General features: G+C 47.6%; 2 protein-coding genes and 1 long non-coding RNA gene across 6 annotated transcripts in view; all 3 read right to left on the minus strand.

The window, feature by feature from the left end:
• Nucleotides 1-4,476, minus strand: part of GRIPAP1 (GRIP1 associated protein 1) — a 66,066-nt gene extending 61,590 nt beyond the window's left edge. Inside the window, exon 1 of one of the 2 annotated variants that reach the window (XM_080988103.1) lies at nt 4,199-4,476. In XM_080988103.1, coding sequence (XP_080844229.1) covers nt 4,199-4,240 — 42 coding nt within the window. In that variant the 5' untranslated portion in view covers nt 4,241-4,476. The remainder of the gene's footprint in view (nt 1-4,198) is intronic. The other variant, XM_080988104.1, reaches the window with a different exon arrangement.
• A 3,892-nt stretch (nt 4,477-8,368) lies between these two features.
• Nucleotides 8,369-19,098, minus strand: part of TFE3 (transcription factor binding to IGHM enhancer 3) — a 39,534-nt gene continuing 28,804 nt past the window's right edge. For 2 of the 3 annotated variants that reach the window (XM_080988214.1, XM_080988216.1), the window contains exons 4-10: nt 18,320-18,595; nt 18,125-18,214; nt 17,122-17,239; nt 16,934-16,993; nt 13,556-13,631; nt 10,885-11,032; nt 8,369-10,771 (exon numbers count right to left, since the gene is read on the minus strand). In XM_080988214.1, the coding sequence (XP_080844340.1) occupies nt 10,463-10,771; nt 10,885-11,032; nt 13,556-13,631; nt 16,934-16,993; nt 17,122-17,239; nt 18,125-18,214; nt 18,320-18,595 (1,077 nt within the window). In that variant the 3' untranslated portion in view covers nt 8,369-10,462. The remainder of the gene's footprint in view (nt 10,772-10,884; nt 11,033-13,555; nt 13,632-16,933; nt 16,994-17,121; nt 17,240-18,124; nt 18,215-18,319; nt 18,596-19,098) is intronic. The other variant, XM_080988215.1, reaches the window with a different exon arrangement.
• Nucleotides 14,192-16,925, minus strand: LOC308467019. Its single transcript, XR_013981087.1, has 3 exons — nt 15,644-16,925; nt 14,471-15,382; nt 14,192-14,206 (listed from the first exon to the last, which is right to left on the minus strand). It is a non-coding gene; the product is annotated as an uncharacterized lncRNA (long non-coding RNA).

A 19,098-nucleotide genomic window follows, 5' to 3' on the forward strand; every position in this document is an offset into this window, starting at 1 on the left:
GTAACAGTTCAAGGTGATCACAGAGATAGGACTTGACCCGATCTCAGTAACCACCCATTTAAGAAATGACTCTCCAAAGCTCATCATCTCCATAGATTTCTTCATAAAGGTCCATGAAACATTATCAAAGGCCTTCTATGCATTTATAAACATCAATGCCCCTTACTTTTCATTTCTCACCTCCAGATATTCTATTATTTCAGTTGTATTCCTTATATTGTCTTTCAACTGATGGCCTGGAAGAAATCTGGCCTGGTCTTGGTGAATTATATCCTTTAATAACACTGTCATACAGTGTGCTAATATAATTGCAAACAGCTTATAATCCATTAAGAGATCGGCCTATAATTTTAAACAGATAATAGGTCCGTTTCCTGTTTCGGGATAAGTGTAATATACATGTCTACCCTGGAGTTTGATATAGGAGATATGGAAGCAGCAATCTGGAAGAAATGGAAAGACTGCCATCAGCCCTCCATATGTCTGCATCAGTTTCCCCCATTTGTTATTCTTGAATGCAGCCTTTCCCAACTTGTGGCCAAAGCTCCCATCGTCCCTAACCCCTGGGTTAAATTTGTTAAGTCGCTTTATCTTGCCCAGGGCAACCCAAAGTGAATTACTACCAAAGAGACGACAACCCCTTCCCCACATTAAAACCAATACTCCAAATCACTCGGAGGGGAGGGCACCAGCTTGGGGAAGGCTGTTTTGGCATCAAAAGCCTTGATAGCAACTAGTTTTTCTGGCCACCAATAAGTGACTCTGGGATTGTGGGACGAGGTGACAAACACCACGCGGTCAGCCATATTTCACCCAGGAGTTCAGAGCTGGGGACTTTCTGGGGAACTCCAGAGGTTGTACTCAAACAACACCCACCAAGTCCGGCCAGCAGAGCCAATGGTCAGGGCTAATGAGAGTTGTAGCCCAGTAACACTGGATGGTCACAGGTTTTTCCACTCCTGCTTTATAGTCTTAACTCTGTTCTCTCACAACAGCACACCCCACAACTTGCATATGTTTTTGATCTGTGAAAGAAATCATTGTATCAGCTGCCTTCTTCCCCACAAGAGATAGTTGTGTTTCAGCAGCAAAGCAAAAAGCATACATTGTTTGAGTGCTGGAAAGAGTTGCTGCAGGTATCAGAAAGTCAAAATAACCAAGTCTGGAACAGGGCAGAAAGAGTCCTTGTGCTTATCACATGACAAACCCCCTCCATGGCTCCTTTCACTGCTAGCTGGTTTCTCCTGACACTGAACTGACCCCCTCAAGGTCCTAAAACAAAATGAAGTGGACCAAGTTTCTTACTCTGTTATATTCATCAGGAACGGGGAACCTTGCTGTTGGTCTACAGTTCCCATCATCCCTGACCACTGGCTCTGGTGGCTGGGGCTGATTGGAGTTGGAGTACAAGATCATCTGTAGGGCTACAGGTTCCCTCGTATACATCAAAAACCTACTTGCGAAAACAGGCAGCACCCTTACAGTGAAATTAACATGCCCCTTCACAGGTAGAATTCTCCACTGTGCATGTGATTAATAAAGGACCAATGGGCCCTTATGCACTCTGGAAAAGCAACCTGTGATCTGGTTATTGGACCAAAGGTGGTTGGGGAGTGGGAGTAAGAGATCAAGGAATGGGATATATCATCGTAGAATTGTAGAGTTGGAAAGGACCCCAAGGATCTTCTAGTCCAATGCCCTAAAATGCAGGAATCTCATCCAATTTGAAGCTATGCCAGACCCAAATGTGCTAACAGTTTTATTGTTTGATCTCTTCTTTTATAAAAGCAACTGGAGAATGGGAACTTCATTCACCATTTTTTCATGCTTCAAAAGTAAAGCAGCGTGGCTGAAACTCTCAGCAGTGAATCAGGAAGGGCTACTGACTATGTTCTACCTCCAAGGTTGCAAGTATTACGCCTCTGAATACCAGTTGCTAGGAATCAAAAGGGGGCAGTTCTCAGGTCCTGCTTGCAGACTTCCCACTGACATCTGCTTGGCCACTCTGAAAACAGGGTGCTGGACTAGATGGGCCTTTGGCCTTTGGCCTGATCTTCCAGGGCAGCCAGAGGGAAAACAACTGAGGAAAGCAGCAGCAAGAGAAGAAAGCAAAGGAGGACATGGCACTGCTTCCCCTGCAGGGATGAACTGAGCCCCCAAAGATTCTGGGGCACAGCAAGGTGCAAGATGATGGAAATCAGCAAAGATGCCTTGGCATATATTTATGTATGCTAGGAGGACCAAATAGCAAATGAGAACAGGGCTCCATGAATGGTTAAATAGAAGAGGAAATGGTGGCAGGAGAGAAAAGCGTACTGCTAGAATCCCTTCTTCTACAACTATTTAAAACAGATGTGAAGAAGCTTTGACCCTCCAGGTGTTGCTGGACTACAACTTCCATTATCCCTGGCCATTGGCCATACTTGCAGGGGTTGATGGAGTTGTAATTCAGCACCATCTGGAGGACCAAAGATTCCCCAGACATGATTTAAAGGGCACTCTTCGTTCTCTTTGTCTCTTAGTATACAGAGGGCCAGCAAGTCCTACAAGAAGTGGGGAGGCAAAAGTAGAGTTAGATCATGGTAGGGTGGGTTGGGGGAAGCATGTTTATTCTACTTTATTTCTTTAAAATATTTAGATACCACCTTTCATCTGAAATGACAAGATCATAAAAAAGAATGCACAATGCTGGCAGTAATGGCCAATGAAGGCCAGAGAAAATAAGTTTTGAACAAGGGTTTTTAACGACGTCAGTGTTGGTGCTCAGCTTAGTTTAGAGGAGGTGACAATTCCACAGACACGAAGCCACGAAAAGGATGGGGTTTTTTTATTTTAAAAAATATGTGAACCATCCTGAGATCTTTTGCTGAAGGGCAGTATATAAATTAAAATAAATAAATTTATTTTCAGTTCATATGAGAATTTGCCAATGATAATTTTGGGGGAGGCAACAGAAAGCAGACCGAAAGGTTTAAAGCAAACATCAGCAGAGGCTGCCAATTCAAAAGTACTGTGTTTGATAATTCCCACAGGCCAAGGACTGGCTTACGCACGTTAAAATTTTAGGGATGCACTTAAGGCACAAGTGGGGAACCTGTGGCCCTCCAGATCTTGTTGAATTCCAGCCCCAGCTGGAACACTCAGTGGTCAGGGAAAATGGGAGCTGCAATCCAGAAACATCTAGAGCAGCCGTTCTCAACCTGGCAGGCAAGATGAGGACAGTTCCCAGATGTTGTTGGACCACATCTCCCATCATCCCTGACCACTCTTCCTGTTGGCTAGGGATGATGAGAGCTGTAGTCAAACAACACCTGGGGACCTAAGCTTGGGAAAGGCTCATCTAGAGGGCCACAGGCTCCTCAGCCCTGACCTAATGCGTTTTTAACCATGAACCGGAAAGAACAAATGCAGCAAACACACACACACACATATATATCACACAACTGATTAAACAATCAAGGTAAAGGGATCCCTGACCATTAGCAGAATGACCCAGAAGCTCCCTCGGCCAATAAAGCGAGATGAGCGCCGCAACCCCAGAGTCGGTGACCATTAGCTTCTGGGTCATGTGGCCAACATGACTAAGCCGCTTCTGGCAAACCAGAGCAGCGCACGTTTACCTTCCTGCTGTAGCAGTACCTATTTATCTACTTGCACTTTGACGTGCTTTTGAACTGCTAGGTTGGCAGGAGCAGGGACTGAACAACGGGAGCTCACACTGTGGTGGGGATTCGAACTGCTGACCTTCTGATCAGCAAGTCCTAGGCTCCGTGGTTTAACCCACAATGGTTTAACCCACTCGCGTCCCTTTGATTAAACAATCTACAGCCTTTTAAATATGTATTGGAGGGGGCGTTGTTGGTTTGTTATTGGGGTTTTATCATCATGTATTTAGGTTCTCTTTATGGATGATCTTGGGGTGAAAGGTGCTATACAGATTTAATAAACAAATAATAAACAGCTCCCACCCAGTTCTGGCCCCCAGCCTCAAATCTTCAGGAATCATCACTCTCTGCATCTCTACCCTGCCCCCCCCCCAAAAAAATCATAATGGCAACTGGACCCCCACCACCCCTGAATACTTTCAACGACACCTACCCCCACCCCCCGCTCATGACACCCACTGGGTGCTGTTCCTCCCCACGCCCCGCCCCACTCCGCTCCCCACCCACCCACCGGGCCGCCCGGCCATACGCACCTGCATGCGCTCGAACTCCTCCTCAGACAAGGCCTGCGCCATCTTCCCTCCCCCTCCGGCCCCCGGTTCGGATCCTGCTTGGTTCGACCCACGAGAGGAGGAGGGAAGGCGGGGGAGGAGGAGGGGAGAAGCCCCGCCCCCGCCCGGCCCGGGATGGCTTTAAGAGGAGATCATAGAGAGGAAGCCGGGAAGAGGAACGCGCTGAATGGGGGGTTTCAGGCTCTCTCGCTCTCGCTCTCTCCTCCCTCCCCACTCCCACCGGAAGCAGAGCGGCATGAGCGAAGGCGGGGGGAAGAGGGAAAGGCGCCTGGAGGCCGGAAGTGGGAAGGGTAGAAGGGCCGGAGACCGGAAGTAAGGGAGCATAGAGGTGCCGGAGACCGGAAGTAAGGGAGCATAGAGGTGCCGGAGACCGGAAGTAAGGGAGCATAGAGGTGCCGAAGACCGGAAGCGCGGAGGAGGAGGAGAAGCGCGACGAGCGAAGATGACCAGCTTAACTCTTCGCGCTTCTGCTCTTCCCCGCCAGTCCGTATTATGGGATGGAACGGGGGAAAGAGAAAGTGCGGAGGCCACTGGCTCAGGGGGGAAGCTGCGCGCTCCTTTCCCTGCGCCTTAAGACGCGGAGCCGGATGACGGGGCGGAGGTGGAAAGAGGCCGCGGCGGAGCCCACAGAGGCCCGCGCTCTTGTATAGATTTCGGCGCTTTCCATAGCCCCCCTTTCGGCGGAGGGGGCACCGCAGCCCTCCTGGCCTGACTGGAAGCAGACGAGGGTCGTCAAGCTCCATCCTTTTACTATCTCTCTCTCTCTTGTTGTTTAGTCGTGTCCGACTCTTCGTGACCCCCTGGACCAGAGCACGCCAGGCCCTCCTGTCTTCCACTGCCTCCCACAGTTTGGTCAAACTCATGCTGGTAGCTTCGAGAACACTGTCCAACCATCTCGTCCTCTGTCGTCCCCTTCTCCTTGTGCCCTCCATCTTTCCCAACATCAGGGTCTTTTCCAGTGAGTCTTCTCTTCTCATGAGGTGGCCAAAGTCTTGGAGCCTCAGCTTCACGATCTGTCCTTCCAGTGAGCACTCAGGGCTGATTTCCTTCAGAATGGAGAGGTTTGATCTTCTTGCAGTCCATGGGACTCTCCAGAGTCTCCTCCAGCACCAGAATTCAAAAGCACCAATTCTTCTGCGATCAGCCTTCTTTATGGTCTAGCTCTCACTTCCATACATCACTACTGGGAAAACCATAGCTTTAACTATACGGGCCTTGGTCGGCAAGGTGATGTCTCTGCTTTTTAAGATGCTGTCTAGGTTTGTCATTGCTTTTCTCCCAATTTCTTTTTCTCTCTCTTAGTGGACATTTTTTAGGAAGCGAGCGGCGTAGAACTATTGCAAGGAGAATTCTCAGAGATTAGGAAAACTACTAGACTCTTACCACGGGAAGGGGAGGTTTAAATGTCCTCCTTATTCCCGCATTCCTCCGCCCCCTCCCGCAAAGAATTAAAGAAAACAACAACAATTTACAGTGTTGTCAGGGAGAGGAAGTTAACGTTCACACGAAGCAGAAGTCAGCTCCATGGAGACCAGGCACATTTCCCTCCTAGAGCGGCTTTCAGTCAGTGGAGGTTGGTTGCCCTTGGATAGGAGAGTTTAAGACATGATTATAGTTGCTGCCGCCGGGTTATTCTTGCAGAAGCACTAGGAGCTGCCTGGCAGCAGAGTGAGGCCATTGGGGGGGGTATGTACCGTATTTTCCGCTCTATAACATGCACCCGACCATAACACGCACATAGTTTTTAGAGGAGGAAAACAAGAAAAAAAATATTCTAAACGAAACAGTGGATGTATGATTTTTGTGGTTCATGCTGTGGCCACAGACATGTGATCTGATGGTGAGTTTGGGGTGACCCAGTGCAAAAATCCTGAGGATCCATGTGGATCCGTGCTTTGTAACCACATTTTAAGTGGGGAGGGAAGGAAAAGCACTCAAGGGACAAGGAACACGCGTGGGGTGGGTGGAGAAGGATGCTGTTAATAATGCAGAAGAGGGGTATAAGAGAAGGCTCCTCTCCTCTCCTGCTTTGCTCCTTTAAAGCAAGCAGGCTCTCTGTCCCTCTCTCCTCCCCACTCAGCAGCTCTTCTCCCGCTTTGCTGTTTCAAAGCAAGCCATGGAGGAGGGAAGGAAGGGGAACCATGGATCCTCTGCTCACGACTGCAGCAGATCCCCCCGCCATCCGTAGGCATTCGCTCCATAACACGCACAGACATTTCCCCTTACTTTCTAGGAGGAAAAAAGTGAGTGTTATGGTGCAAAAAATATGGTATGTATGTATATACATACATGTGTATGTATGTACATATGTATGTATATAATATATACAAATACATAAATGGGTTGGGAGGGTTCTTAGGAGAGGGGTAGTACCTCTGGTGGGTGACACTTCCTACTCCTGGGTCATTTTGTCCACCTTTGGCCTCCGCCCTGCACTTGGCTCTTACCTGTGGCTCCTAGAAGCTGTCAGCATGCACCGGCAGCTACATCCCAGGAAGCAGCTTTGACTGGCTGGCTAAACCAGGTGAAGCGAGCCAATGAATCTCAAACCCTTGGGGCTTCCCCTGCATGTGAAGACAGGCTCTGGCAGATGGACGAGAACCATCATGGGTCCGACGGTCAAGAAGGCGGTTTCTGCACATGCTGTAGAGGGAAGTGGGGAGCAAATGGGGTTCACCATCCTGGAAAACTGATCCTAAACCTCTGCTGCCTTGCAGGATATATTCGGGAGAAGAAAAGGTTAAGGAGTAAGCCCTACACAAAGGTGGTTGGATGGTGCTTCGTACACCTCCTTCCAGAAACTCTTGCAGCCAAGCTGATGCCTAATGTATTACTCTGCTTTCGTTTGGTCCACATCAGCGAGCCAGAGGAGGGTGTTGTCATCTGGGCAGCCCTGGACTTCCATACAAGCTTGTGCCCCAGGGAGGTCACTTTGGTGTTGCAAATGCAGTAGTTTGACATCACCTGTAGAGGTGCACTCTTTTGTCTCTCAGGAAAGATTTATGCCAATAAAAACACACGTGTACAAACGTGTATATGTATCTATGGTTTGGCATTAGCTGCAGTATTTCACAGTATGGCTGCCATATACAAAAAAAGCTAAGCCTCTTGAAGTCTCCTAGAGTACAGACATGGCTTCAAAGCTGACTGTGGTGTATAATATACAGTTCTTTCATTCAGTCTCACCAAGAGATTTAAAGTACTTGCCCTCAGGTTCTTGTACCACAGTTATCTGCCACTTACGAAGGGTAGACACCTGTATGATTGGCAGCATTCCCCCATAAAATATTCACAAGTGGCAAGAGGAATTACAACATCCCTATCTGAGAGTGACAAGTGAAAGAAGTAGTGACAGTCATACTGATGCACACCTTTCATGACTAGATATATGTCTATTTAGCAGTATGGTCTCAGAATTGGACTCTCAAGTGCAAAAGTGTACTGTGGATTAGTGACCCTAATTTTGTTGTGTCTAGGTTTAGTATATGACTCCCAGAATGTTCAGCACCCAGATAGTAAATTGGAAGGCCCCCCACCCCACCCTTAGCTATACCAAAATTTTAATCAAGGTGTGGGGAAATGCTGTCCTGAGTAACCAAATGACTCCTGCAAATTCAAAAACTGACCATCCCTGGCCTAAAATAAGGTGTAAGTACAAACTTCATGGCTGCTGGTTTCTGCCAGCCTTAACAGCATCGTTTGAACTGAGTAGCAGTCTCCTTATTCAGCACCAGGGGTGGAATTCACAGCATCACTCTTTTCCTCTTATTCCATCTGGTCAAGCATTTCAGTTTGCAGGACAGAAAGACCCCTCCCCCCAAAAAACCCCTTTCCCCATGCTCTGCTCTGGAGGATCTTCTGACCAGCACCCTGAGCCAAAGGGGGCTTCTCTTCCATGGAGGCCAGCGGGGGTGGAGGAAGAGAAGGGAGGAAAGCCCTATAGAGGAAGCAGAAGTCTTAGCACAACACTTCCACTGACAGGGTCTGGTTAGGTGAATCGCAACACCAAAGTCCCACCATCTTATGAAATCCAGCTTAGTGTGGCTTTAAAAACATAGAGGAAAACTCTTTATATACACTCATGACTGAATTCTCCACACGACACAATGAGGAAACAGGTACTACAGTAGCTATAGAAAATGGTCATTGCTGGTTTATTTGTTTAGAAGCCTCTAGTACTGGTAGTGGGAATGTTTAAACATACAAAGTAAAAGGACAGAAGGTGCAATCTGGGTCATCACTGAGGATGTAGAATCCACAACAGGAAAACCAGCCCCTTCCCTCAGCCTGAAATTCTATCCCTTTCATCCCCTTAATCAGACTCAACCTTTAGTTAATGGACCCCAGTTCTACTCCTTTTAAGATCTACGACCACTTGCCCTAATCTCATTTTTCCAACTTCCTCTGCGCTCGGTCCTCTTGCTTGTTACAAACAACACACACTGGAATACCACTACAGCGTCTGATTTACATTGAACACTCACTCCTGTTACCCTCATTTCCAGCTCAAAAAGGTCCCAGCCTAGAAACTACCCATATTTCCTCCTACCCAGTGACAACCTCCAGTAAGGCAGCTCTTCTCAGTTTCAAAGGGTGAAATTCAACATCATGCTAAGGTGATTGTTCCTTTTTGGCTTGCCAGATGGAGCAGTCCCCCGCCCACTGTTCCAGAAGTTCTCCCGACCTCCCCAGAGCCAATTTCATGGGACGTGTGGATGAAATGAAGAGAAGCCCCACACTAGAAATGGAGGGTTTCTGGGCTTCTGTGGACAGGCCTCATTAGTTAAATCCCACCCAAAATTACACTTTCTGAAGGACAGACGTCTGGTATTCCATTTTCCAGCACAGACTTCAGACTATGCTGTGATTCTAAAGTGCGGGAGAGACGCAAAGCCCTCTAGAAGCTGTTGGATTTAAGCTGCCATCAGCCGCAGCCAGGATGGCCAATAATCAGGGGATGACGCCAGGTAGAATCAAATAACTTCTTAGAGGGGCACAAGTTACCCTAAAAAGCCATAAAAGCTTAGTGCTTTTAGATAACATTTTGAGACAGCTACTCCTGGGTGACCACTTCTGTTTCAATGGGGTTCATACACATTCACACAGTGGTGAGGCTAATACTGGAGCCCAAATGATTGTCTCTGCAGCAATTGCGGCCACACTTCTACACCCAACGACGAGTTGGGTCATACAGAAGCCTGCTTCCAGTATTTTAAAAAACTAGTGGATTCAATAAACAGCACAGTCTCATTTGCTCTCTGTTTCTCCTAATGTCCATTTGGTATGCAAAAAGTTTTTGAGTATATAAAAAAAACTTGATTATAGCTTCATTTATATTAAAAAACAAACAAACAGGGGTGACAATTAAATGCTGTGTGGCAGTAATGTACCCTTAAATGCAACCACATGAGCAAGAACATTATTTCACGAATTTTTCCGCCTCTGCACCCCACTCCCTTTCTTTGCCCACAAAGAGGTCACAAGGGACAAAAATCAAGTTTTTCTGCGGTCAGGTCAGAACTGAAGGAAAGAGACGAAGAAAAAAATATTAAAAATTAAAAGCGGTAGTTTTGATAAAACGTTGAATCTGCCGACTTAAACAAGAAAGGGTGAGAGTTACGAATACAAAACGTCCGATAACTATATAAAATAAACCTAACTTCTTTTAAAGGGGAGTGCGCCTCTAAATTATGCAAAAGCAAGGAGGCCACTTTCTCCTCCTCTCCCACCTTAATTTCCCCAAATTATATACAGCAAAGGCGCAAGAATGCAAACTGAGGGTTGGAGTGGATGAACTGAGGTTTGTGGCTATACGCTCCTCACACAGTGTTAAAGAAACGCCCTACTAACGTTTAAAATGGCAGGTTTAGGGAAACGCAAAAATCCACTATTCCCAGAGTTTCTGAAGCTTGGGTCCAGAAGGCTTAGGGCCCCTCACTTTGTGATGGGACACCCTATTTCTCTTGCTCCAGGGGAGGACTGGTACTATATGGCTCTGCAAGCCCTCTTTCCCATGGCCCTCTTGCTAAAGAGGCAGCAGCTCAAGCTCTCCCAAAATATGGAATGTCGGGGAAAGGAAGGGGCACAGCCTATAGCAGCAGAGGGGGAAAAGCCTCCAAGATTTGAGGGAGAGGAATAGTCAAGAGCAGGAGCAGGGCACGGTGAGTAAGGGTGGGAGCCTTCTCCGGCTCCTCTTCCGTTGCCGAAAAGTCCCAAGCGCTGCCATCACGAATCATCTTCCATGCTGAAACTGGAACGGCGGCTGCTGCCCTTAGAGGCGCCAGGCGAGACGGAGGAGAGGAGCGGATCAGAGGCACCCAGCGGGGACAGAGCGGTCCCATCGTCCATGAGAACATCCTGCAGGGCTCCCCCGTCGGAGCCCAGAGCAAGGCCCAGCCCCAGTTCCTCTGCTGTGAAGGGCAGGTCCAGGGACTCTGCAAAGGAAGGAACCGGGTCTCCTCCCAAGGGCTGAGTCAGAAGCCCCTGTGCGGAAGTCAAGGGCAGCCCGTGCATCTGCACCTGGAGTTCCAGCTCCTGGGGAAAAGACCAGAGACGGGAGCGTGAGACCCAGCAGCATGCCTGAACTACACCTTCTGCATCCCGCCCCACCCCTACCCCCTCCTGAGCACGGCACCCGCTCTTTCTACCTGCACTCGCAGTTGCAGGCTGCGGTTGGCCTGTTCCAGCTTGCGCTGCCGGAGTTCCATCTCTTTCGAGTGCTGCTGCTCTTTCTGCAGCTTCCGGATGTAATCCACCGAGGCTTTGAGGATGGTTCCCTTGTTCCAGCGCATCTCCCTAGGGAGGAGGGGGAAGAGAAGCTGCATTCCTTTTTCTTTCTTTTTAATTTTATTAAAGTTCTTACGTTACATCGGTAAACATTATCATATTACATCATATACTATAATTTTCAACATGTATACAAAGTTTATATACTAAAAGGGGGGGGGGGGGGCAAAAAACTGTTCCAGAATCATATACCGTATTTTTCGCTCAATAAGACGCACTTTTCCCCTCCTAAAAAGTAAGGGGAAATGTGTGTGTGTGTGTGTTATGGAGCGAATGCAGACAGGAGGCTCTGCTCAGCAATCCCTTTAAAGAGCCGCGTGGAGCTTTTCCCTAAGGGAGAAGGGCTGCCCTCCACGCGCTCTTTAAAGGGAGCACGGGTCTTGGGGGAGCCTTAGCCATGCGCAGCCTCTCCCGGGCAGGGGATGAAGGCTCCCCTTGCCCAGGAGAAGCAAGAAGCCAGGACAACCAGCGGGATCGCTGCGCTGCAATCCCGCTGACTGTTATGGCTTCTGGCTTAGCCGCGCGAAGCCTCCGCAGGGCAGCGGGGAGCCTTCATCCCGCTGCCCTGCGGAGGCTTCGCACGGCTATCCCTGGCTTTTGCAGGAGGTGGGGAAAGTGACTGTCACTTCCCCCACCTCCCGCAAAAGCCCCCTTTAAAGAGCAGCGCTGAGTGTGTGTGTGGCTCTTGGGGGCTTTTCCCTGAGGAGGGAAAAGCCCTTCTCAGGGAAAAGCCTGCAAGCACCGCACACACGCTCCACGCGGCTTGTGAAAGGGAGCGCTGAGCAGAGCCTGGGATGCATACAAGCTCTGCTCAGCACTCCCTTTAAATAATTTTTTTTTCGTGCATTCCCCTCTAAAAACTAGGTGCACCTTATGGTCAGGTGCGTCTTATGGAGCGAAAAATATAGAATATACCACCACTTTGGACTTCCTGTCTATCCAGTTGCATATTCCTTTTTTACAAATGAATATACTCGTATTATTGTATATTTCTTTACATTTTATCTAATACATTCCTATACCCTTGGTCTTATTTCTCAACTCAGTCCCTCTCCAACTTCAACCGAATGCTAGCACAGATAGCGAACCTTTACTGTATTTTTGAACATATATCTTATATCTATCCCACTTTTCCATAATTTTTTGTTTTGAATTGTCTCTCAGGCTATTTGACAACTGCGCCATTTCAGCAAATTCTTGTAGCTTGTTATGCCAATCCATTATTGTCAGGACTTCTTCCTTCCACCCCTTTGCCACCAAAGTCCGAGCTGCAGCCGTTGCATATAAAAATACCTCCCTAACGGCATTTGGGATGTCCCTGCCAACAATCCTTAACAGAAATGCCTCTGGTCTTTTTAGAAATGTTTCCAAACTTTTTTTTAACTCTTCATAAATTAAGGTCCGTGCATTCCAATACATACATACACACACACTAAGAAGAATTATTGGACCAAGGTCCGGTTGAGTCCAGCATCCTGTTTCCAACAGCAGGACCGCCAGATACCCCTGGGCACTCGCAAGCAGGGCACCAAAAGGATGCCAGCCCTAGAATCTGCAGCCCTAGTTATCATGGCTAGTGGACTAAGCAATGTAGGACCTCCCACAAAATGTTGCTGTGTGTACATGGCTGACTGGCAGGCTCCCTACCCACTGCCAGGATACTCCATTCCTTCCTTCCTTCTCTCCTCCTGCCAGTCAGTCAGTTTCCATGACCACTGGGCATGCCAAGTCCTCATTGGTTTGTTTTCTGAGTTTTTCCTTTCCCTGCCGCCCAAGGGATTTTATCCTAAAGATTTTGGAGCTCCTCCAACTTTGGGGTTGCACCAAGCCTACTGACACCTCCCCACTTCTACACAGATGGTATCATTCTGGCTACATATGGAGAGGCATTCAGAGAATGAATCCTTCATGAGTATACAGACATATATACAATATATTCTACTCAGCACTATATACCTCGGGTTACATACGCTTTAGGTTACACACTCCGCTAACCCAGAAATAGTACCTTGGGTTAAGAACTTTGCTTCAGGATGAGAACAGAAATTGGGCTCCGGTAGCGCGGCAGCAGCAGGAGGCCCCATTAGCTAAAGTGGTGCTTCAGGTTAAGAACAGTTTCAGGTTAAGAACGGACCTCCAGAATGAATTAATTACTTAACCCGAGGTACCACTGTACACTGGTAAGATACAGCTCAAAGAACAAAAAAATGCTGCCACCCAAACAGGCAAACTATCAGTACTGAAGACACATTTAGAATACAACAGCAGTTAGAAGATGGGTGAATGCACTGCCACCAGCCTGATGCCCCCCCCCCCGATATTTTGGATTACAACTCCCATCTGCCCCAGTGAACACAGCTCATGGGAGCTGTAGCCCCATACTTCCAGAGGGTGCCAGGTTGGCAGAGGGTGGCGTACACTTTCAGGCTTCTCAAGGGAGGGGAACTCACAGCCTTCCTCCACGCACACCCCCCACCCCACAGGCCTTTATGTCACGGTGCTCAGCAATTGTCATTCATCTACTACACTTACGGATCATTCGATTTGGGGATGAGAGTCCCCAGCTCTTTGATACGGTCGTTGATATTGAACCGCCGCCGCCGCTCAACTGCCAAGAGGGAGAGAAACATAAGTGGCACTAGATATCATTAAAGCACAGCTACTCATGTTATCTTTATTAGTTTAAGAAAATAACAAAAAACCTCATTTCCACAGCACTTTCCAGAAAGCATAGCATTTTGCCATTCGATCAACTCATTTAACCCCACAACAGCCCTATAAGGTAGGCTAGGCAGAGAATGCAGTGCCTTGCCCAAAGTCAGCCAGGTATTTCTCTCTGCCTGGTACACCTCCAAACCTCAAACTATACCTTACTGGCATGAGCCCTGGATTGAGGGCTGGGGGGTATGATGAAATGCCACACAAGCAGAGAACCAAGTGGAACTGGGCATCAGATTCAGCCTTCCCAAGGATCTCAGGTTTCTTCAAAGAGAGAACCCAGACTTCCAGCCCTTATGGTTGTAAAGATAGGCTTGTAAACATATAGCAGTGCTGGATTTACGTCTAAGCTAAAGAAGCTATAGCTTAGGGCCCCACTCTCTTGGGGGCCCCCAAAAAATTTAAAGGGGAAAAAACTGGATGTACATTTCCAAAATATAAGATAAAAAACATACACAGTGGTGCCTCACAAGATGAAATTAATCCGTTCCGCGAGTCTCTTCGTCTTGCGGTTTTTTCGTCTTGCGAAGCACGGCTATTAGCGGCTTAGCGGCTATTAACGGCTTAGCGGCTTTAAGAAAAAGGAAACAAACTCGCAAGAACTCGCAAGACGTTTTGTCTTGCGAAGCAAGCCCATAGGGAAATTCGTCTTGCGGAACGACTCAAAAACGGAAAACTCTTTCGTCTTGCGCGTTTTTCGTCTTGCGAGGCACCACTGTAAAATAAAACCTACATGCAGCAACAGCGTTTTGTGTTGTGTAGGCTCCTGTGATGTAGGTAATGGGCCCCGCCTGCTAGCCTGCTCCCTAAAATATCACTGGTTTTGTTATGTGCAAATGGCTTTAGATACCTGTTAGGTCCATAAGTTACTATATAGCATATATTCAATACAAAAAACAGCCACAATTTGTTGTTGACAAAGGACAGCTGGACATATAAAGGACCCCATTACCTTCAGTACCTTAGGGCCTCATCAAACCTAAATCCGGCCCTGGCATGTAGGCAGCACCGCTGGTGAAGTCTCAGGTGCCAAGCAAACTGCTCAATAATATTTCCAGTAGTCAGGAATTCAGTGACCTGAGTAGCTCCTTGTTCCTCCCCATCACCATCAACATGTGAAGGAGAAGCTGCCCAAACAGGCTTAATTTATAAAGGCCGCAAGAATCCAGTGCCTTTTTGCCACAGAAGCTGGGTGATCTTGGTGCAGGATCTAGGCTTATACATGGTCACAAATGCAGCTCAGATACAGGGCCCAAATGGTGTGTTGGTACATCACACAAAATGTTTGGGGAAATGCAGGGGAGAGAGAGCGAAGTTACATTGGCCGCTACCAAACAAGCTGAGTCAGCCAATCCTGTTCTTAACCCATCAGATTAGCCCAGGGCATACTCTGTTAACTGGCTCAGCCAGTTTGCATACTCCTACCTGATCAGGTCCACAGGCCTGGCAGTCTTGCACTTTTACTTCCTCTCCCAACATTGGTTTGAGTGGTGTCAACCAACCATCCCTCATTCCCCGCCCCTCTTTTGGATCAATCCAACAGGACCAACCAGTTTAGCATCGAAACCTCCAAACATATACCTTGGTTAACACCGCCACAAATTTCCTCTTGCCCTTTGCTTTAAAACAATACAGTGGTACCTCGGGTTACATATGCTTCAGGGTTACATACGCTTCAGGTTACATACTCTTCAGGTTACAGACTCCGCTAACCCAGAAATAGTGCTTCAGGTTAAGAACTTTGCTTCAGGATGAGAACAGAAATCGTACTCTGGCGGTGCTGGAGCAGCAGGAAGCCCCATTAGCTAAAGTGGTGCTTCAGGTTAAGAACAGTTTCAGGTTAAGTACTGACCTCCGGAATGAATTAAGTACTTAACCCGAGGTACCACTGTAATAGGTAACACAAAATTTAAAATATGCATTCAAGTTTGGTAGGTTAAAATGCATCAGTGGACCAAAGGCATTTGAGTAACTAACACCCCAAAAGAGTAGAGCGTACTGCAGGGGTCAGCAAACTTTTTCAGCAGGGGGCCGGTCCATAGACCTTGTGGGAGAGCAGACTATATTTTGAAAAAAAAAAATGAACAAATTCCTGTGCCCCACAAATAACCCAGAGATGCATTTTAAATAAAAGGACACATTCTACTCATGTAAAAACATGCTGATTCCTGGACCATCCATGGGCCGGATTGAGAAGGTGATTGGGCCGGATCCTGCCCCCAGGCCTTAGTTTGGCTACCCATGGTGTACTGTATCAACTCTAGCTTAGCCCCAAAATTCTACGCTCCTAGGATAGCTCAGTTGATAGAGCATGAGTCTCTTAATCTCAGGGTTGCTGGCCAAAAAGATTTCTGCATTGCAAAGGGTTGGTCCCTTCAATCTCTACAGTTCTATGATTCTATGGCAACTCCCCTCATCTCTGAACATTGGCCATGCTGGCTGGTGATGAGCCTGATCCTCTGTCGGGGACCCTGGGGGAGCTGCCATCAATCAAAGTAGGCAATGCAAACTGTCTGAGTCGGTATAAGGCCACTTTCTGTGTACCTACAAACTTCTCCGTCCCCCAAGTATGCAATGCTTAAAGGTAAAGGGACCCCTGACCATTAGGTCCCGTCATGGCCGACTCTGGGGTTGCGGCGCTCATTTCGCTTTACTGGCCGAGGGATCCGGGATACAGCTTCCAGGTCATGTGGCCAGCATGACTAAGCTGCTTCTGGCGAACCAGAGCAGCACACGGAAACGCCGTTTACCTTCCTGCTGGAGCGGTACCTATTTATCTACTTGCACTTTGACGTGCTTTCGAACTGCTAGGTTGGCAGGAGCAGGGACCGAGCAACGGGAGCTCACCCCGTCGTGGGGATTCGAATCGCCGACCTTCTGATTGGCAAGTCCTAGGCTCTGTGGTTTAACCCACAGCACCACCCGCATCCCTACTTGACACTTGGAGCCAGATATAATCACACAAAAAGTAGCTGTGTCCCTATGCAATGCTTAGGTTTCAAAATAACAAATAGATAACAAATACTCTCCTGCCGTCACCAAGGCATTCCTTATCCTCAGAGCAGGCCCACTGAAATTTGCAGACATGAATAACTTTGCGTCCATTCATTTCAGCAGCACTTAAGTGGGACACAACGCAATATCGCTTTAAACATTTTTAAGATGGCATTTTCACCAGTAAAGGGTACTCACTCAGATTATGGTTGTCTTTCTTCTGCCTTTCCTTCAGGAACGCTTTGGCTTCATTTTCTGCTAAGGAAGACACATAAGCCACAAAAATGATGGTCAGGGATGACTCTGAAGTCGCTACCCCTTCCCAGCTGTATAGCCTCTTACTTCTGCTGAGCCCTGATGGTTTGGAATGCAAGAACCCCCAGTACCTGACATCTCTCTCTTGATATTGGGCAGGTCAGCTGGGCAGGAGTTGCTAACTGTCACAGCTGGCTCCATCATTCCTGGGTTGTTGTATACATCCAGGAGGTTTCCAGAGACTGGCAGCTGCACATAATCATAGGAAGAGTTCAACTTACTTTCACATAGATAAGTCTGGCCCAAGTCAGAAGTGGGCAAGGCCTCCAGGCCACAGGGCTCTGAAATCACCTTGCCAGCTCTCTGCTCTTCAGTGTACTACAATTCACCCAGCAGCGCTGCAAACAAGCTGGCTCCAGGTCCCTTTGGGGATTTGGTTAAAACAAGATATACGCTATGGACTATGCAGAATAAGATAAACTAACAGGAAGGATTCAAAATTTGCGGGACCAGAAATTCACAGAAGACTGGTGTAAATTTACAGACTATTTGAAAAGTACTTGCGATGATCAAGACTACAGTTGTAGGTTTGCAAGAAGTTTTGTGAGGTGAATTATTGGAACTATTGCAAAAATGGATAAAGGGGAGGATGGTTAGTTAAGATTATTAAAGGCAATATGAATTTAAGAAATGCATAAGAAGTGGTTAAAACGGTGGATCATCAGGGGTGCTGATGGAAGTCCAAAAAAAGATTGTATAAGTGGTGAAGTTTTGTGGTATGTATTATAATTTATATGTTAAAATTAATAAAAAATATTATAAAAAAACAAGATATACGCTACTGCGATTAACAAAAGAGAAATTTATTCAGCAACAGCATCCTCTCGTTTTTATCAGAGCTGCTGACGAAAGCAGAAGCTGAAAAGTTTCTCCGCATAAGTAAGATTTATTAACTTCCACCCATTAATGCAACAGAGGAGATTAAATCAATGAACTGTTTTTTAAAAAATAATAATAATCAGTTGACAGCCCTATAAGTTGTGCTAGCTATGGCTGGAAGTTCTGATCCATTTTAAATTCCATTTCCCCCCACAATCACGCCTCTGCTGAGAACCCACAAAAACGGCTACTCACAGTGCTGGGCATCTGTAGGCCTCCGTAGTTAAGGATTTCATCATTGTAGCTGGATTCCAGGCTGATGATCTCATCAATTACATCATCAATCTAATTTTTAAAAGGGAAGCAGTTAAACCTGAGATAAGAGACCTTAATCAGAAAAGCAAGGAGGGAGGGACAAACGAAAGGTAATTGAGGTAGGGTGGTACTCACCTCTTTCTCAGAACTGGAGCCAATGTTCAGCATAGCCATGGGGCTATTGGGGGCACTGCCAGGACCCCCTGCCACTCCCGGCTGCTTGGCCAAACCATGTTGTGGCTCAGGAGCAGAGGCAGCCTGTGGGGAGCAGGTGGAGGCCCCTGGACTTGTCCCAGCTACAGCCTGTGTTGCTATCTTGCTCCCCATGGCAGTGGAGAGGTACTGCTTCACCTGTTGCCTCTGCGCCTGTTGGATGTGATACTTGGTGGGGTTCTCCAGGTGGGTCTGGACCTAAGCTCAGAGGTGAGAAGAGAAGGGCCATTAGCCACAGGAAAAAGAACGCCAGCCAGCCAGAACTCAAGCGACTGAAGCCCAACCTCTGCACTTACGAGGGAGAAGGGTTCATTTCGAAGAATAAGGAGCAACTGCAGGGGCAGCCTATGTGCTTGCCAGATGTTCTGGACTATCCCTGCCTTACAGCATGCTGCTGACTCTTCCATGGGATCCTTCTGCCCATCCCTTGAGCCGGGCAGAGCTCAAAGCGATGAGGAGAGTTATAGCCCAAAGCACTGCGAGGTGCACCATGTTGATAAAGTAAAGGTAAAGGGTAAAGGGACCATTAGGTCCAGCCGTGACAGACTCTGGGGTTGCGGCGCTCATCTCGCTTTATTGGCCGAGGGAGCCAGTGTACAGCTTCCAGGTCATGCGGCCAGCATGACTAAGCCGCTTCTGGCAAAGCAGAGCAGCGCACGGAAACACCATTTACCTTCCCGCCGGAGCGGTACCTATTTATC

The sequence above is a fragment of the Podarcis pityusensis genome, assembly GCF_964106645.2.
Source record: "Podarcis pityusensis genome assembly, chromosome: 17".
NCBI classification, from domain to species: domain Eukaryota; kingdom Metazoa; phylum Chordata; class Lepidosauria; order Squamata; family Lacertidae; genus Podarcis; species Podarcis pityusensis.